We start from the raw sequence: 18,689 nt of genomic DNA, 5'->3' as shown, positions 1-18,689 counted from the left end.
AGTATTTGCAAGGTCTGCCTCAAATACCAAATTAGAACATGCCTGCTCAAGATGAGAGCTAGACTGAATTGATTCTGAGGTATTGGATTCCCAGTTGCAAAGTAAACTGTTGGTTCTGTGCTGGAAAGCAACGTCTTCTATAGCAATGTCTTCTATCTCTCATAAGGAAAAAAAGTTATTTTCTTTTATACATTAGCATAAAAATAATAATTAATGGCCAGAATAATTTAAATGTATTTCAATATAAGCTGATTTCACAAATGAATGGATACAAGACAGTGAAATGAGATTATAAGCATTATGAAGAATGTCTATATGGCTAAATTAGGAGCTGCATCCACAGGTTTTGGAAGCAAATCTTTCAAAATGCATAAGATGGTAAGTGACAGAGGCATGATACACACTAATACCTATCGCCACATCCAGCTCAAGCATCCCGAGAGGCACAAACATTAGTCAGTGATAGATATCTGCATCCATTAGGTGATCTGACTACTGTTCTAGCTTTGTTTTTCATTGTTTTATGTGCAAGGTTTTGGGAGTTGGGGGGGGGAAACAGACTGCAGGGATGGCTTCTGCGAGAAGACACCAGAAGCTGCCCCATGTCAGGACAGAGCCAGTTACAAAACAGACCCACAACTGGCCAAGGCTGACTCATTTAGGGATGGCGACAGCTTCTCTGTGATAATGTATTTAGTAAGGGACAAAACACCTGGCACAACAGCAGCAGGCAGGAGAGAAGAGTAAGAAAACATGAGAAAAAACATCCTGTATACACAAAGGTCAGTGAAGAAGGGGGAGGAGGTGCTCCAGGTACCAGTGCAGGGATTCCCCTGCAGCCTGCGGTGAAGACCAAGCACGTTGTCCTCCCGCAGTCCATGGACATCCACAATGAAGCAGGTATCTACCCTTCAGCCTGTGAAGGACTCAACCTCAGAGCAGCTGGATAAGCTCTGAAGGAACTTGTGAACCCACAGAGAATCCAGACTGGAATAGGATCCTGGCCTGAAATGCAACCCCATGAAGAGGACCCCACACAGAAACACATTTTCCAGCAGGATCTGTGGCCCAAAAGGGGATCCACACTGGAGCAACCTGTTCCCGAAGGATTTTCCTGTGGAAAGGACCCATGTTGAGCACTTCTTCAAGAATTTGAGCCCATGGGAAAGGCTGTATGCTGGAGCAGGGAAAGAGCATGAGGAGAAAGGAGCAAAAGAGATGAAGCACTATGAACAGACTGCAACCCTCATTCCTCATGCCCTGAGCCTCTAAGGGGAAGAAGACAGAAGAACTGAAAGTGAAGTTGAGTCTAGGAAGAAGGAAGAGGTGAGGGGAAGGTGCCTTTACATTAGTTCTTTGTCTCAGTTTAAGGAGACTGAAGTTTTTTGTTAAGGAGGATGAGTTATGAGGTAGACCAAACTCCTCTCTCTCAGCAATTGTAAATCCGAAATTAAGAGGCTCCAATTGAAGAAGTATGGAAAAAGGAAGAAATAACAACCCTTTATTAAAGAATATATGTATATTGGCAAAAACAGCAAAAGAACACAAAAACAACTAAACAATAATCCTGTACCCAAAAGTCCCCTTCAGAAAGGAAACAGTTTGATACTTCTCTGTCCTCTAGCTTGACTCATCACGGTGGGCACTGGGGGCTGTTGGACCACTGGAGGAGCAGAGCCTGCAGTGCTCAGTGTTGGTCAGCAGAGGGCACTGCTGGGCTCTGGCAGTCACCACTTCAGGCCCCGGTGCATGGGAGAAGCCGGCAATGGAGACTTCCCCCCCCCACTGAGGAGGTGAAGGGGAAAAAAGGGGAAAAGGAGGGCAGGTTCTCTCCCACAAAACTCACGATGTCTGCAGCTGGCTGTGGTCAGGACTCCCCCCTTTCCTTGCCGAGCACAAACTCTCTGATAAACTCTGAGCAGGCCCAGCTGGCGACAGAGCAGACCGCAGGCAAGAGGCCGGAGAACAGACAGATGACCAGGTCGAGAGCAAAAATGGCCTCAGAGCTTTTCCAGCACACACCTTGCCCCCGTTAAGGCAAAACATGAAGTGTCCCCCATTTGCAAGGAGAGGAGGAGAAAAACTCCTCCCCCCTCCCTGCAGTTTTGGAAGGGCCATCAACCTGGAATGCAGGTCTGCCAGCTAGTTCTTTTGTACAGTCAATTACCCCTTCCCCCTCCTCATTCAACCTCCTTCTCTTACAGTGGGACAGGGGAAAGGAAAGGAAAATTTCTGCTTGGATTTTTAGAACAAGTAAACCTATGATATTCTTATTTCTCATTATCCTACTCTGATTAATCAACAATAAATTAAACTACTTCCCTATGTCGTCTTGTTTGCTATTGACTGTAATTAGTACAGGACCTCTCTGTCCTGATCTCCATCCATGAGTTTTTAGTCATATTTTTCTCTCCCATCTTGCTGAGAAGGGGAAATGATAAAGTGATTTGCTGAGCACCTGACAGCCAGCAAAGATCAACCTACCACATTCATGAAAAGCAGTCAAACACTTAGTCAAAAGCCACCATGCACAGAATAAAACCAAATAAATGTCACCTAAACAGGACAGAGTAGCCCATCTATATTTCTTTTGACCAGAGCATATTCTTCAATATCTTTCCAACAATATTCACCAGTGAGTCTGTTTCTCCATTCTCTCAGCAATGAAATGTCAAGCCTTCCTTTCCTGTATAAAGTCAGTCTTCTCATTATCTTAAATTAAAACATAAGATGACTTGGGTTTTTTTAAGAAAAAGTGGTGCTTAAAAGCACAAGTTCGTGTGCAGAAAAAAATTGCAGAATGAACATCCAGCAAATTCCTGAGCCTGAGTAAATTCACCTTAAAGCCTGCACTAAAAAGAAGTCCTTTTGACTTAAAAAAGCTGAGCATCTACTGATGTATTTCAGCAAACATATCCTGGAAATCAGCAAGAACCTTCCAGTTTAATTACAGTAAATATTAATTGGATTAAAAAATACTGCAAATTATCAAGATGGAAATAAATTCTTACATTTTTATTAAAATAATATGAGATATTAGATTATATTATCCTCTGAACACCGTGCGCTGGTACCTAAGATACAAGGAGAGGCTTGAAATACAGCCAACAGTCTGAGAGCAATGGTCTTATTCTCAGATAAACCAAGAAAGCATAGCAAATTTGGAGCTAAAGACTGATAACTTTCTATATGCATGTGGAAGATATTCTAGTCTGCTAACAATTAACAGTATTATTAAAAGCATGAAACTGTGACATTCTCTACAGGCAAAATCCAGTATTTACTGCACATTACTGTCTTCTGTTGAAGTTGCTGTGAATTTTTTTCCAAAGACACTAGTATGGACCCTACAGCAGGTACTCAGTATCTCATAGGAGAGCATTTTATTTCTAAAAGGCATACTTGTTTACTACAGCAACAAACACTTCAGCTCCATGTTCTTCTCAAAGAAATTGGCACTATAAGATCCTCAGGGTGATCTTGATGTCTACTTTGAACCAGATGTGAGCACAGCTATAGTTAATGCCTATCTCTCCTCAGCTGTAGGTTAATACCTACCCCCCTTCACCCAACTTTTCCAAATTCAGTAGTCAGTTTAAGCCTTAGCACATTAAGCAAGGCTCTCCCTCATGAAACAGCCCATCTAAGAGAAGAAAGTCAGATAACTGTTATTTTCTCAATTCCTGCTAATATGGATGCTGCCAGTATCTCCAAAGCCAGAATTCAAACACTATCTTTAAAGAAAATAAACCCCACTTCTGCAAATACTTTTCTGCACTTGCCATATCACAACTGCCTGCCCCAGATTAAATCTCTCTATGATACAGTGGCAGTATTAAGAACTACTATCATTCTGCATCTGTCTGATTGTGGAAATAATTTACCTATTCCTGTGGCTGAAGTAGAAATTTACAGGACTACCCTGTGGTCCTTGGAAGGAAATATATGTTTGTAGGGAGGATGATGAGGTGACAGATGTGAACAAACGCATTTATGCTTCTCATGTATCAACCATCCTATGACACTTTGGAACAAAGAAGTAGCTTAGAATACAATCAATACATCATTCTTAAATTGCTGTCCTGAAGAGAAATAAAAGGAAAATGCTTTAAACTTTCCCACTACCCTTTCTTGTACCATGCATCTCCCATGAAACAGCCTGCTGAAACTGGCTCCACACAGCTACTCGCAATTGCCTTCTTCCATTGCAGTCAACTGCCAGTTATGAAGCTGTACCTTCTCAAAGATTTTTGGATTGAGAAGTCACAAGATTCTCCAGTTCTTGCCTTATTTGTATTTCCTTCACAGCTGTATGCACACTCCAGGAGCATATGCTTCTCCTCTCTGGGTGACTCAGACACACAAGAAGTAAACTCCTACCTGTTATTGCCCATAGGAGCAGGCAGAGAACACCAGGTCCGAATGCCATACTGCACCACGAAGGCAGTGACAACCGCTTTTTCATGTGTGTCGAAATTCTGGGTCTTAACGTCGGTTTCCTCTTACACTGTTTAGTTCCCTCCTGTGTCCATCAAGCACTGCAACAGACAGCCCAGGAAAAAATAGGTCAGATGTGAGCATTAATTAGAATGTCACAGTAACAGACAGTTGACATGCAGGCTTTATCATTACTTCCTGACTTCTGGATGGATGACACAGTAGATCAGGCAAGCTGAAGACACAGAACAAATTACCTACCTGGAAATCTCTTTCTCTTTTCAGAAGATGCAGAAACGTCCCAGAAAGATTTGCGTGCTTGGGCTACTCTACCTCAAAACTCACACAAATTCTGTTTGCAGTTATCTATCCAGTCCCTGGTTTTCCTCTGACTTGAAACAGAAACTAGCATGTACCCTTAAATGAGGAATCATAGACAGTATTGTTTGTGCTAAAATCCATGCAGTGTTAAGGTAGCTCTTGAGGCAACCCTCAAGCTGTTCTCCCTCAGCTACCAAGGTAAATGAAAACAGACACTTCTCCAGAATTTCTAGGGAGACATTCCTTGCCATGACACTAAATTCTACAAACAAGGTAGACTAAGCAACAAATAGAGGTAAGGAATGAATAGCTCAAAGCAACATTATTCATGCAAGAAAAAAAGCTAGTTTAGCCAAACTCACCACTCCCGCCCCTGCTGCCCCAAGGATCTTAGATGGATGCTTGACCAAAAAATATTTCTGTAAATGAAAACACAGGTAGTGATTTTTTCAGTGAACAGCCCTTCTCAAGGCAGAGTATCTCAGTCAACTCCCTTTGATGTTCATTATGTGACTTTCATCTTTCAACTGCCTGTATCTACATACGATGGAAATGCTGCTAACTGGATGCTCTTGGAAGGTTCCTTACCACACATAATTTTATACGATGAAAGATCATCTTGTTCTTTTTCCCTTGCAAAAGAAGTTACTTAGATGTGCTAAGGCTGACTGAACTAGACTAGAAACCCTAGCAGCTCAGCATTTGGACTTTTGCTCTTTGAGAAGGGATCTTTTCTAGATGGCATGTCTGTAAAGCACATGAGCATCTGGACCTTGGTTTGCAACTTCTGTGACTGACCGCAGCTTTTCCAAAGCAAGCCCTGTATTTATCTCAATACAAAGGGGACCAGAGGTTGGCAGTGTTTTAGAATGATAGGTGTTGTTCTATCAACAGCTGAGTGGATCCACTGATGTGTAAATGTTTCTCCCACTTATTCATTAAAGAGTGTGAACGTCTCCCAGAGCTAGCCAGACCAGCATGCACACAGCGAATAGGTGGCTCAACCCAATACAGAGCATAAAAACTGAACAACTAGCAAAAGAATTCTGAAGAGAGTAATGGGCTTGAGCTAGCTTCAACCCACATGTTCCTTCCCAGTGTTGCAATGGTGAGCTTAATATAGAGACTAGTAATGGGAATCACATTAGTATTATGATAGAACTGTATACTGCCATTGCTGTGTTTTGCCAAGCATAAAGTACATTTGCATTGTGATTTCCATATGCTTTGTGCTGCTCCACAAAATCAGAAATCCTGTGTCACAACAAGTATCTCCAAATCAGTAAATATGATATTAAACATTTCACCCTCTACACATGGAATATCTAAAAGGAACTGGTCAGAGCATACTGGACTCTGACAGCTTTTTCTCAAGCTTGTGGTACAAACACTAACTCTGCTCAAGTCAAGCAAAATGAGTACAGAACATCACTAAAACCATGAAAAAAAAAATTAGATTTAAAAATAAATCCCAAGTACAAAAAGATAAGGCTTTGGGCAAGCTCCCTGCAAAACCAGGAGAGACTATTACTAACTTTTCAAAAGCCTAACTTTTCTTGATTTAAAATATAACTTGATTTCTGGGACCTTTGTTCTATCGAACATCATCAAAAGTCCCCTTCCCAAGGCAGATGCCTTACTGCAGAGTATGTTGGTCTGCCAGTTTATTCCTATGCTGCACAATGAGAAAAATTATTTCTGATCACAAAAAATAACTGTCACCAAAAGAAAAACAAAAGAAATACATAACACTATACTGTTCCTTGTATGACAGTATTTTAATATATGCAATTAGATGCTCCCTCAGGAAGCAGTTCCTGATAGAATACCCATAGCTGTGCTTCTCTGTAGCGATTTGAACTAATTTAGTAAGGCTTCACCTTAGAAAGAGCAAAAGGTTGTCTGGACACTTCCAGGTACTACTTCTATGATACAAAATCTTCAGCAGTGGGGACATATTTTGCTCTCTTATATTCCCCAATTGTTATTCTGTCCTTCCACCAACTATAAAGTTATCTGTTTCTGTAACAGAAAAAAAAAGACCACAAGTTTTTTTCTTTTTTTTTTAAGTCAAGACATTCTAAATATCCCATTCTGAATGTGGCCATTGAAATGGCTGAGCCCTTGGCAGTGTCCAGGAATAGTATCATCGGCAACTGAACAGAAATGAGCATTTATGTACAGGAGGGGAAGAGTCAGTCCTGAAGGCCCCACAACATGGGACCTCACCTTTTGATTTCACTGTAAAGGTGATACAAATGAAATTGTTTAATTTCGCACTGAAATGCACAATGGACAATCAATCTACAGAATGGCTGAGGTTGGAAGGGACTTCGTCTACCTTGTCACCTTGTCTACCCCCAGCTCAAATGGGGCAACCTGGACCTGGCTCCCAAAAGACCATGTCCAGACAGAGCCAGTATCTCCAAGAATTGCCTTCTTTGCAGCAAGGGCACAGTGCTGGCTTATAGTCAACCTGGTGTCCATCAGGACCCCTAGGTCCCTTTCTACAAATGTATTTTACAGCTGGGATGTCCCCATGGAGTTGTTCTTCCTCATGTGCACTTCCACTTGCTAAACTTTATGAGGTTCCTGTCAGCCCATTTTTCCAGCCTGTCCATGTCCCTCTGGACAGCACTGTGACCATCTGGCCTATCAGGCACTCCTCCAACTTTTGTGTCATCAGCAAACTTGCTGAGGATATACTCTGGACTACCATCCAGATAAGTAATGAAGATGTTAAACAGGACTGGACCCAGTACTGCCCCTTGGGTTACATCTCCAGTTACTGGCCTCCAACTGGGCTTTGTGCCACTGACCACCTCACTCTGGGTGGAGCCATTCAGCCAGTTTTCAATCCACCTCAAGCTCTACTTATCCAGCCCCTAGTTAATAGATTCTCTACAAGGATATTACAGGAGACAACGTCAAAAGCCTTACTGAGGTCAAAACAGGCAATATCCACTGTTTTCCCCTTATCTACCAAGTCAGACTGCTACAATGACATCACTAAGAGGTTGGTCAAGCATGATTTTGCCTTGATGAATCTATCCTGGCTCTCGGTTAGGCAGGCAGCGATCTCCAGCTGAAAAGAGATGATTTCTTAAGCCTTTCCAGCTGAAGCCATCAGCTTACACTTGCCCATGTACATTTATTCTAACACATTACTCAAAGTTATTGCTTTTATTTAGTGTTTTATTTCAGAACATTCAAACTAAATTAGAGAGATGTACAGAGTGTACGATTTTTATAAACTCCACCTTTCAACAGTTTTTGAAATGTTCCTGTTGCTTTTGAGAGAGAGAACAGAGGAGCTGAGATAAGCTATGTTCCTAATAAGTATTTCCAACTTATTACCACAAACCCCAAATACTTCATATATGAAGGGTAGAAAAATTATTATTACGGTAAGATCAGAATTTCACATACAGATTTTTTCCTGTTTCTATGGAAATCTGTCTAGACTTGGAAAAGTTGCTAGCCACCAAAACCTGTGATCTGCAGAAGAGCTTATCACTGCAGCTTAAGGTTTCTGAGATATTGTGCATTTGCTGCAACCTTCACTCATTCCCAGAAGCAGCCAAATGGATCAGATGCCTAAGAGAGACTTTTAATCCTTTAGCCTAAGGAAAAATGCATCAGGCTCAGTATCAGAACATCACGAGGTCAGAATTAGCCCAGATCAGAGGAAGAAAAATAATTTGTTTATTTATAGGCCTTTTTCCTCTGCAAGGGCAACTTAACTATCTCACTAAGATGAGACTAATAGCAGCTTCTATTTCCTAGTGAACAGTTGACTGAGGAGTCCACATGATTACTTCTAGCAACACTAAGAAAAACATTGAGAAGTTGTGCAAGTGATCCAGATTTTTTCAGCATTACTTGTCCAGAGTTCAGAAACACAAGTTCTTGTAGCAGATGGTTGTGGGTTTAGTTTCTTTTTTTTTTTAATTTAATTTACATTAAGAAAATACAACCTGCCAAAGCTACAAAATGCCAGATTTTGGACCGCATGTAGAATCTCCGCTGAATCCTTACGGGACACACACATGAGGATACAGTGAATGCACAAAAGCAGCACTGTGTCCTCCCGCGCTTCTTTGTGGCTCCACATCAATTGATGTTTAATTTCCACATAATAAAAGAGTTTGCATTCACTGCAAGACTAGCTTGTGTTTCCTAATATTAGGATCAAGCTCAGACACAAAGTACACAAAGTCACAATTCAGTGCACAGCTTCTGACCCACAGATGAGAACAAAGCCACCAGACACAGCATGCCTTCTTGAACTGTTAAAACAATAAACACTGCTGCAGTGTATGCATCCAATGCTGCCCTTATCATCCTCATGACACTGTTCTGTTCCCCAAAACTGCAAGTTTCATCACACAAACACAAAAGACATTAAATTTTAAAGAAGGTAGCAAGCCATGAGATTCCAGTAGTTAAAAATAACTCAGGCTGCAAGATTAATTTGCTAGCTGAATCTCTATCCTTCACTGATATCACAAAGCCTGTGATTTTTATAACAACACAAGCAGCCAGCATTGCTGGTAATTACTTTGGCATTTCTTGGCTCTTAGGAGTTCAAGTCTGACTTGAACTCTTAGCTAGAAGAGGGATGGCAGCTTTGAGAAGCAGGTATGGTAAAAATAGACACGTATTATCCATATGTTGCCTTACTCTGAAAGCTATGTTTTTCTGGTCCAGCTGGCAGGTTTTGGTAGTGCTCTAGCCAAGAGAATAAGAGGGAATTCTGAACTGATCCCTCTATACAAACATTTTAACTTCACCATCTTTTAAACATATGCAGTTCCTGATCAGGACCACAACATCTTCTCGTATATAACACAATGAAGAACAACAGCTTTCCAAGGAAAAGGAACTGCCATTATTTCCCCCCCCTTCTCCACCCTAAATCTCACTCTACATGTTGCTTCATCTTAGCTTTAATGCAGAATGAAGTAACTTTCTCCCTTAGAGACAGAAAGGAGTCAGCCAAGCAGAACTATATTGCCACTTCCTACACCTAATTAGGCCAGGGCTATAACCATAAGAATTTGTATGGACTGAATTACCTGTGTCTGGGAATACATTTGTATCCTGCAGCTCTGAAATGGCAAATAGAGCATAAGGCAGTATGCTGGTGCCCTACAAAAGGTGTAGCAGAATGCCTGCACTCTTACAAAATCAGAGACAAGAACAAGTGGTGTCATGAAGGCAGTCAGAGAGCAATGCCGGGCAGCAGAAACCTCGAGGAGAGCGAGGGACCTGAACGCTGGGCCCAGCCACACTGTCACTGGGGGTAAAGGCAGGCAGGGGCTTCTTGCCTTCTTGTCCTTCTGGTCATTAGCACAGCCAGGCAACATGCCAAAATAAATACTGAAACAGCATCCAAAAACTCAACCCAGAGGTAAAACAAGCCCCACATATTTGAACTGACAGTATCTCTTATATAAAGCAGGCTGGCTGAGTAAATGAACACATGGTAATGTTCACTTAATGAAAGTGTCTCTATACATATATATATATATATGTATACACACATGCATATATGCCAGCATTTCTATTAAACATAATACAAGACAATCCTTTGGGAAACCCACCTCTCACGAAGAATTTAAGTTTCATCAGTTATTTCATCAGTTATTGTACCTGCACTAACACCCAAGACAGTTACTTAAGAGCTGAGCATTAACATTGTATAAACACTGCAGAAGAAAGAAAAATAAAACTTCAGGCCAGTAGCATTTTTCCCTAATAATACAGAGAATAATTCAGGACATGTGCAGACACTAGGAGTTCTAACAATAACACACACTGTATGAACACACATTATCAAAACAGCCACAGGTTAGGTATCTAAATAAAGGAGATAATTTTCAAGCCCTTCAGCAGATGTGGAAGATATTGCAGAGTCATCAATGCTTGTGACCTGTGCAAAGTCACCTTCCTCTCACACTATTTTCTAACAATAGGTACCCATACTTGAAAAAAACCACCATGACTACTGATGGAAAGTTATTGCAGCCTCAGGATACAGCAATAATTGCAAATGTCTCTCTGCTTTATTCAGAGGGGCTTCACAGGGAGCCCTTGGTGAAGGTTTACATTAGACTGGCATTACATCCCAACTCTACATCAATTTCCTTGGTCAAGTCCAGCACACGAACAACAAGTTAACCATGATAAAAACCCAAACTGAATAGCTGAAAATACCCTGCCATGTTAAGCCGGATAGGCTACCTGCTCCACTAGCTCCACTGGTATTCACAGCTCTGTAAACTGCTAAGTGACACCAACTGGACAAATAAAGACAGAGCTGCAGTGTTTCACAGAAAGAGCAATTTTATTCTACAAGATTTAAGTAGCTTTTATTACAATTGCTGTGGAAAGAGCAAACAGTAGTGGAAATCCTAAAGGTGAGAGAGTTAGCAGGGGTATATGGTGTCGAGAGCTATTTACAAGGAAGGACAGAATATTTTAAACCCACCAATGAATGGTGGAACTACTCTGCTGAGAAATAAAAATACTATTATCAGACTCCGGATTTACATCGTATTATGGCATACATATTAAGTGTAAAAGGTCAGAATATTTCAGGATTGTTATTACTTAATTTGCAATACAAACATTTGTATAACCCTGAGGTCAGCCAGCCCAGCAAGAAAGGGGAACTAACCAAAAGCTAACTCTCAGGAAAAGTCAGTAGCACAGAATGAGATTGTCAGATACTTGAGAGCCCCGCACTCCCCACTAATCAAAATATGTCCCTTCAGAAGGCAGTCAAACTACTGAGCAATTTCTCCAAACCATCATACTTTCGTCCCCATGTTTTCTATTTTCACAAGGACATAGCAGAGAGAACTGATAAGTGAGGCAATATCGAGTATGTACTCCGCAATGAAAATTAAGTGAGACCTGGAAAGGAAGAGATTGAAGGAACAAGATGGTATCTTGACCCTTCCACACCACAGAGGAAAGACAAAGCATCCTTACATCATCCTCTGGATTTTTATTTAGCCTGTCCTAAGCCTCCTATGAAGGGTATTTCAGAATTTCTCTATCTAGCTTCTTCCGCTATATAATTAGTTTTTTTTCAACAGGAATACAGATCACAGAAGAAAATGCATAAAAGGTGGTTGAAATTTTTGTCAGCTTGCAGAACTCAAAGTTTCTACTGCCCAACAGCTGACTGAAGGCCTGTGACAAAGTCTTGTGGTCTCAACCGACTGCCTAGTTCAAGTGCCATTATGACAGAATGCTATTACACACAGCACGCTGCACCTCACAGTGAGCTCCAACTAGATACTACCGAGGCATCCTTATGCAGCAGAGGTACAATTTGCAGGTGTAGGTTGATGCTTCTGGAGAAACTTGAGTAAATTATAAGGAGAGCTGGAAGAAAGTTAATCACATAGTTTAATCTGGATCATATAAGTGCACAGGACAGAAAAATGTATTTATTTTGCACTTGTTCAAGGTCAAAAATGACTATACTAAAACTACACAAAAAACCCACTTGACTGTAATGCTGGGCTGAAACTAACAGCATTTTTTTCCACTTAGAATATAAGTCCTCAAATTAAAAGGAAGTATTAATTGATTCAAACCATCATTTTGAACTGCAGTTCTTGTGATTCTGACAATTTTTCCTTAAGTGCCATTCCCTGAACTACAGTAATTATTGAAAAAGTATCAATTTTCAGTAGAAAAAAAATAAATCTCTCTCTACTGCAGGGAAAGCCACACCATTTAAAACCACAAGATCCACAGTTTTTCATAGATTGGTCAAGACTTCAAATACTGACAAACTCTTGACCCCATTTAAGTCACTGTTAGGATTTAAAAGATTTCATCTAGGATAATTGAACTGTTGCAATTGTTAATACTGCTACTTAATATCTAATGCTTAAAATAAAATAAATTAAAATTTACTCTTTTCGAGTGATCTCTATCTAAGCATCAAAGCTAACATTTGCAGACTGGAGATCCAAGTTTGCAAACACACTATGTAGGAACCCTGGACAGTGGTCTCAGAAGCGCCAAACAGAGAAATGATCACAGTTCAAAGGAAATTGCAGGCACTTGCTACCGAAATGTAGGGGCCAGCTGTCACATAAAACATGAAGTTGTCTTGAAAAAAACAAGTTTATAACTTCAGTCAAAGCAATACCATCTACAGAAAGGGTTGTAAAAGCTTTTATGTTATTGTCCAGTGCAATTTGAATTCTTGTATTTAATTAACTACTAGATTTTACTTTGGCGTTATAGCAGTAATAGTACTCATGATGCAAACATTGTGGAGGAAGACAATTAAAAACTACTACATTAAAATTTAAGTTTTACTGTAGAAGTTCTCTGAACTCACTCCCCTTACATGAAAAGCAAGGTTCACTCATGTAGAAGCAGCAATAGTCTGACAGTTGAACTCAAATGGACGTTCTAGGATTTTAGATAATATTTTTGTATTACGCTATGGTGTTATAAACCCGGACTTAGAAATACATCTAATTTATGATAGCTTTCAAGGGCTGTTCACAGATTGACTGGCAGAGACTGGATCAAGCAATGTAAGTACTAATGTCAACAAAGCTAATTGACCATTTCTGAGATTAGAGTATTGAATACCCAGTGACTGCCTGAGATACAATCGCACACACTGCAGGAAAAAGAGCTTGCATAAAGGGCGTGGGTACAACAGCAGATAGCCAGAAAAGCCCAAATCTTCCAAGTCAAGTACATAAACACTATCTCTATTTGTGTCTTGGTATTTTATCACCTTCTGGAAAAGATTTTTAATGCAGTTGGATGCTGTACATCCATTTCTAGATCTAAATCTTGTGTGTTGACGTAAGAGTAGAAAAATTAGCACATTTTCTTCGCTAAGAAAGTGGGGGATGAAGGGGTAAGTCCTTTCACCCACATGACCATGTCAACTTTTATGTTCATTGTTAGCCTGCTCTCCCATAAAGCTTACTTGAGAGATTTTCCTTTTTTTTTTTTTCCACTTACCTACTCTTTAAGCCATTCACTGACTGATTTCAACCAGAGAAGAACAGATTACCAGCAGGTAATTGAGTTCTCATGACTTCTGTAAAATAAGCCAAGCCAGAGAAGACAAAACTGCATTTTGAATGTCTACAGGCCCACCCTCAAAAAACGTGCCATCCAGTTTCCGTAATTGAAAATGGTAGCCCATGTGTCATGCCATCAGTGCAATCTGTGGAAAGAGGGGACTATGTGGCAAAAATGTAGAGGCACATGGAAAGACAATGGAAAAATCCTCATTTGACCTCAAGATATAAATTCATAGAAATCTTCCTTATCTGCTGTTCAGAAGCCTACCTGTTTGTTATAAACAGCTAAAGTACAAGTGTGTAAACACACTCCCCTAAAATGTAAACTTCTGGAGCCCAATCTCAGATAACTGAGCACATTTTATTTCTCTAAAACCCATCTATATTTAACCAGGGGAACTCCTTGAAACATGCAGAACAGTTAACAAACTGTATAGAGGACAGATTTATCAAAGAAAATGCAGTAGGGCAGGAAACAACCTCTAAACTGCCCCTTCACCAAGGCTAACTAGCTGAAAACTGGCATTACATTAACCACATTCATATTTTCTCCAACTGGACTGACTCAATTCCAATCTGCTCAGTATAAAGTCACATCATCCTGAAAAATACTCAAAGATCATACTGTGGCACCATTCAGGAAGAGATTAGGTGCTGAAATGGAAAAGTAACTATATCTGCTATTAAATTAGATTATAAATTTGTACAGAAAGACACTCTGTGACAGAAATTGAAAGCTAACTGCCTGACAGTAGGAAGGATTTCTCCCCATGGGTACAATATCCATTACAATGGTTCTCTGCTTTCTCTACAGTGTTGAAATTGGAGACTGCTGGATATACAACACTTGATCACAACTCCACCTTTAATCACCAATTTCCCTTGAAGGATATACATTTTAGTACCCCTATCAAAACTAGCATGCATAAACCTTTCCCACATGCTTTCTTAAAGGAAAGATTTTTAAGCAAAGTCCATACAACTGGTATGTCCAGAAGCCCATAGTAAACCTTCTTTAACATCACAGAAGGTAGAGCTGGAAGGAGTCTGAAGGGCTCCACCTGAAACAGATCCCGTGTCTGTGCACATGGGGACCAGAAGGAATCAACTGTTTTTAAAGCAATTCTGATGGAGACTTCACAAACAGGTTCAGAAACCTGTCCATGGTAACTCCTCCCTCTCCACACTGTTGAAATCAGCAGCCCGCTCAGAGAGCATCCAAACCAACACGCTGAGAGATCATCTGTACACAAAGCTGAATTAAACTACGGCATCTCCAGGTCACCAAAACTTCTTGACTTCATGCAGCTCATTAGAATTGACAGAATTGCAACTAGTTGATATGGAACTAATGAAGATGAAACAGATTCACATTTGAATGTGTTTTCTGTGGAACTTAAAGTTTTCAGAAGTGTTACAGAAGTGCTCCTCCAGCCCTGCATCACAGTACTCCGCAGAGGAAATAGTGGGCAAAAGACTAAACTGGGCAAGAAACCACAGACCACGACCATAACTCTATTATCTGAAATAAGGTAAAAACCAGGTTATACTGCATTCTCCACTGCCTTGTGCTTAAGGGAAAAGCATCAGCCTACAAAGCTTGTACATGTACACTCTAACCTTACTTGCACCACTCAGACACACAGTCTGATGTACAACATTTTGAGCAGCTTACCTCCCATCATCTAAGCCACTAAAATGAGTATGGACAGTATCACTTATTAACTCTGTATTATGCCAGGTTTTTAAAGATTTAAATTTAACTCAGTACAATGCCTAATTGGGAAACATCAACCAAAACAGTCAATCTTGCCACACAAGGAATGGATAATTAAACAAAACAAATATCTATTAGAGTTGTGTGGTTGAGAACCAGTCTTCTACTACAAGATATTGCAAAGGCAAAGACAGATACAGAACCTACCCCAAAGAGTTTAATATATCAACTCCACTAATTTGTCATGCAGCCAATGTGAGGAACATGAGAGTGTTCCTACAGTATAAACAGATAGGGAGGAACAGAGGGCAAAAGAGTTTGGGCTTCATATTGTTCCCTCAGCTGTCTGACTACTCATAGGCTTTCTGCAATAGGCTCCTGAAGCAGGTCAGGAGGATGGAACTGTCTCCTGGTTTTGTATAGCAACATCAATGCAGGTAACACCCCAAACTGTAGCGATATACAAAAATCACACTTAGTACTTTCTTCTGCTTAAGCTCTGCTCTACTGTTCAGAATGCAACCTGACAAAGCATTTCACATACTACACGTAAGCACCATGCTCAGCAGACCCATCTGGGCTGTAACAAACACACACTTTGACAGAAGACTGGAGAGCAGCTTAGCAAGAGTAATATTCTTACATTCCTTGAAGATATGTAGAGAGAGAGAGAGAGAGAGAGAGACGTGGAGAACAACATAAAGCTATGATTTCTGAGCTCAGATCAGACACAGCTAAATGCACACGTATTAGGAACCATCCTATCGAAACTGATCCTTCATACTAAAACACTTATTTTTCTATACATACATAAATATATCTGCAAATTAAACACCAAAACACACACACACTTTCCCCCAATGCAGCCGACTGTTGTATCTCCCCACGCTCCCGGCCTAACAGGTCGCACAGGATACACACTTTGCCACACGCAGACGGTGGAGTGCAGGAGGCAGGGAGGGAGAGCTCCCTGGAAGACCGGATGGCTCATCGCTACCGCTGTCCCGTAGCATTCCATCCCGGCGCTCACAGCCGTGGCAGGGCTCTCTTTCCCCCGGAGCCCAGTCTGCGCATCGCCGGGAGCGGCTGCCCAAGCGCCCAGCTCGGGGAGCACCGGCTCCGTTTTCCGCCCCTTCCCCACCTCCGCCCAGGCCGCGGCAGCGATCCTACCTGGAGGCGAAGGAGGGCAGGAGCCGGCACGGAGCCCCCTTCCTCCCGCGGGCGCTCGGCGCCGGCAGCTGGGAGCGGGGCCGGGGCGGGGGCGCTCGGCGGGGCCGGGCAGGGCGGCGAAGTGCCGCCCGCCTCCTCCCGCTGCTGACTCAGGAGCAGGCGCCGTCCCTCCACACCGCTCCCGGGGGACGGCCGCCGCGTTCCGCGCAGGATCACTGCCCACAGACACCCCCCGAGCACGCACCGCCCGCCGCCGCTGCCCCGGCTCCGAGTCCCCGCCCCGGGAGGGAGCCACACCTGTGGGCAGCAGTAGCAGCACCCCCGGGAATGGCAGAGGAGGGGTGGGAGGCGGCTCCCCTGCCACCGAAGGGTTGGTCCAGCTCCATCCCAAGAGGGACTGGGGGGTGTTTTCCTGCCGGCAGTAAGGCGAGGAGGTGCCGCGCCTCCATCTTGAGGAGGGGGCGCGGGGCAGAGCGAGAGGCGCAGCCCCCTCGGCGGCCGCGGCGCGGGTGTCCCGATCCACCCGCGACCCGGCTGCTGTGGGGCCGTGTTACCGCCCACAGTGCTACACCGAGAGGTTTTACTCTCCACAGACCTGACCTCGGTGCTGCTGCTGGAGATGAGCAAGCAGGACGTCTCCCAGGTCTGAAGACTTTAAGCACAGGGTCTGAAGGTGTCGAGCCAACAAGGTGTAGCGGGAAGGCAGCCGAGCCCTCTGCGCCACTCCACTCTGTGTACCGTGGTGTCCGGTTGGTCTGCCAAGGGGCCTCGAAAGTGGGATCCCACAGCGTCTGTACTGTTGTGTTTCGTGCAGGTCCCCATACCTTTGCCACCTGCACGGCTTTTGGCTGCTCTGTTTCCACGTGCAGTGTTTTGGCGACGCCGTCACTCCTGGTAGGGATTTTCCACAGTGACTGGGTGCACGGGCACTGGCTGCAGGAGGCTCGCAGCTGTCTGGTATGAGTTGTGCTGGGGCAAGCCCCTAGTCCACGCATCCTCATTCTACCGTCCTTCTGCTCCTTACCTTTCCAGATTTCTGAAAAACATTGGGCCTGGGATCCAGTGCTGCTCATCTGGCAAAGTCCTACATCCTAATGACAAATATCTCAGTTTGAAGCCTCTATAAGAGCACCCATAGCTTATTCAGCACAGCTTTTTAATAAAATAGTCAGCATTTCTATGTCTTTGATTTTTCTCTATCCTAGTTCTTGCCTCATTCACATTTTCTGCTGAGAACCATGTTGTGATCAGAACATGCAGAAATGGTTTGTTGATTGTTTCTTTGATTTTTACAGCTCCACTCCAAAATAATAGACCAATTTACATTTGGAAAGAGGCATTTTTCTACTTAACACTAAAGTCCATGTGCCATTGAGAAATGGATTTTGTCCATCTCAGCAACGTTTTAGAACAAGCAATTTCATTTCTAAGTGAAATAAGATGCAAAGAGCAGTGAATTTCAAACTTTACATGCAAAGGTTTCATGCTGATTTGCACCAGCCTGTCAAGGTCCCATATCCTCTGTTCAACCTGTTAGCGATGGTACCGTATTGCCAGTTCTGTTTAGTCTTTAATGAATTGCCAATGCTCAACTCGGGGTAAATAGTATTTTGCAGGTAGTACCGGATGATGAAAACAAATTGTTCTAAAGAGGTAAAAATGTTATCTCTTGGGCATACAACAGCTTTTACTGCCTCATCTGATTCCCACTTTACTATCTGTTTTTAACAATGGTCTATATGACATTTCCTGAGCCTACTTAAATCTTCCTCAGTGTAGGGAGCTCATAACTCAGGTTTTTGCTCTATAAAGCAAGGAATGAAATCTCTGAACTGTAATAGTGGATTGCTTTTGAATATATATGGAAAAGCATAAAGGAACTGTGTGTTGACATTGTTTTAAATATATTTTTTGCTATATTGTTATGCCAATTTTGATTCCTCAGTTTCTGTGATTTCCGTGTG

General features: G+C 42.2%; 1 protein-coding gene across 7 annotated transcripts in view; it reads right to left on the bottom strand.

Annotated features, from left to right (window-relative positions):
- KIAA0319 (KIAA0319 ortholog) overlaps window positions 1-16,946 on the bottom strand; it is a 56,442-nt gene extending 39,496 nt beyond the window's left edge. For 5 of the 7 annotated variants that reach the window (XR_007906648.1, XR_007906649.1, XR_007906650.1 and 2 more), the window contains exons 1-2: window positions 16,726-16,946; window positions 4,381-4,538 (exon numbers count right to left, since the gene is read on the bottom strand). Coding sequence is in view for 2 of the 7 variants with exons in the window: in XM_051799491.1 (XP_051655451.1) it covers window positions 4,381-4,465 (85 nt within the window). In the remaining 5 variants the exon portion in view is untranslated. Of the gene's footprint in view, window positions 1-1,846; window positions 1,880-4,380; window positions 4,539-16,725 lie in introns of those variants that run through there. The other 2 variants (XM_051799494.1, XM_051799493.1) reach the window with 2 other exon arrangements.
- Window positions 16,947-18,689: the final 1,743 nt, after the last annotated feature.

This window comes from Manacus candei, unplaced genomic scaffold (assembly GCF_025592945.1).
Source record: "Manacus candei isolate 608988 ecotype Guabito, Panama unplaced genomic scaffold, ASM2559294v1 h1tg000049l, whole genome shotgun sequence".
Taxonomy (NCBI): Eukaryota; Metazoa; Chordata; class Aves; order Passeriformes; family Pipridae; genus Manacus; species Manacus candei.
Note: the sequence above shows the minus strand (reverse complement) of the source record. Positions and strands in the feature narration are given on the sequence as shown.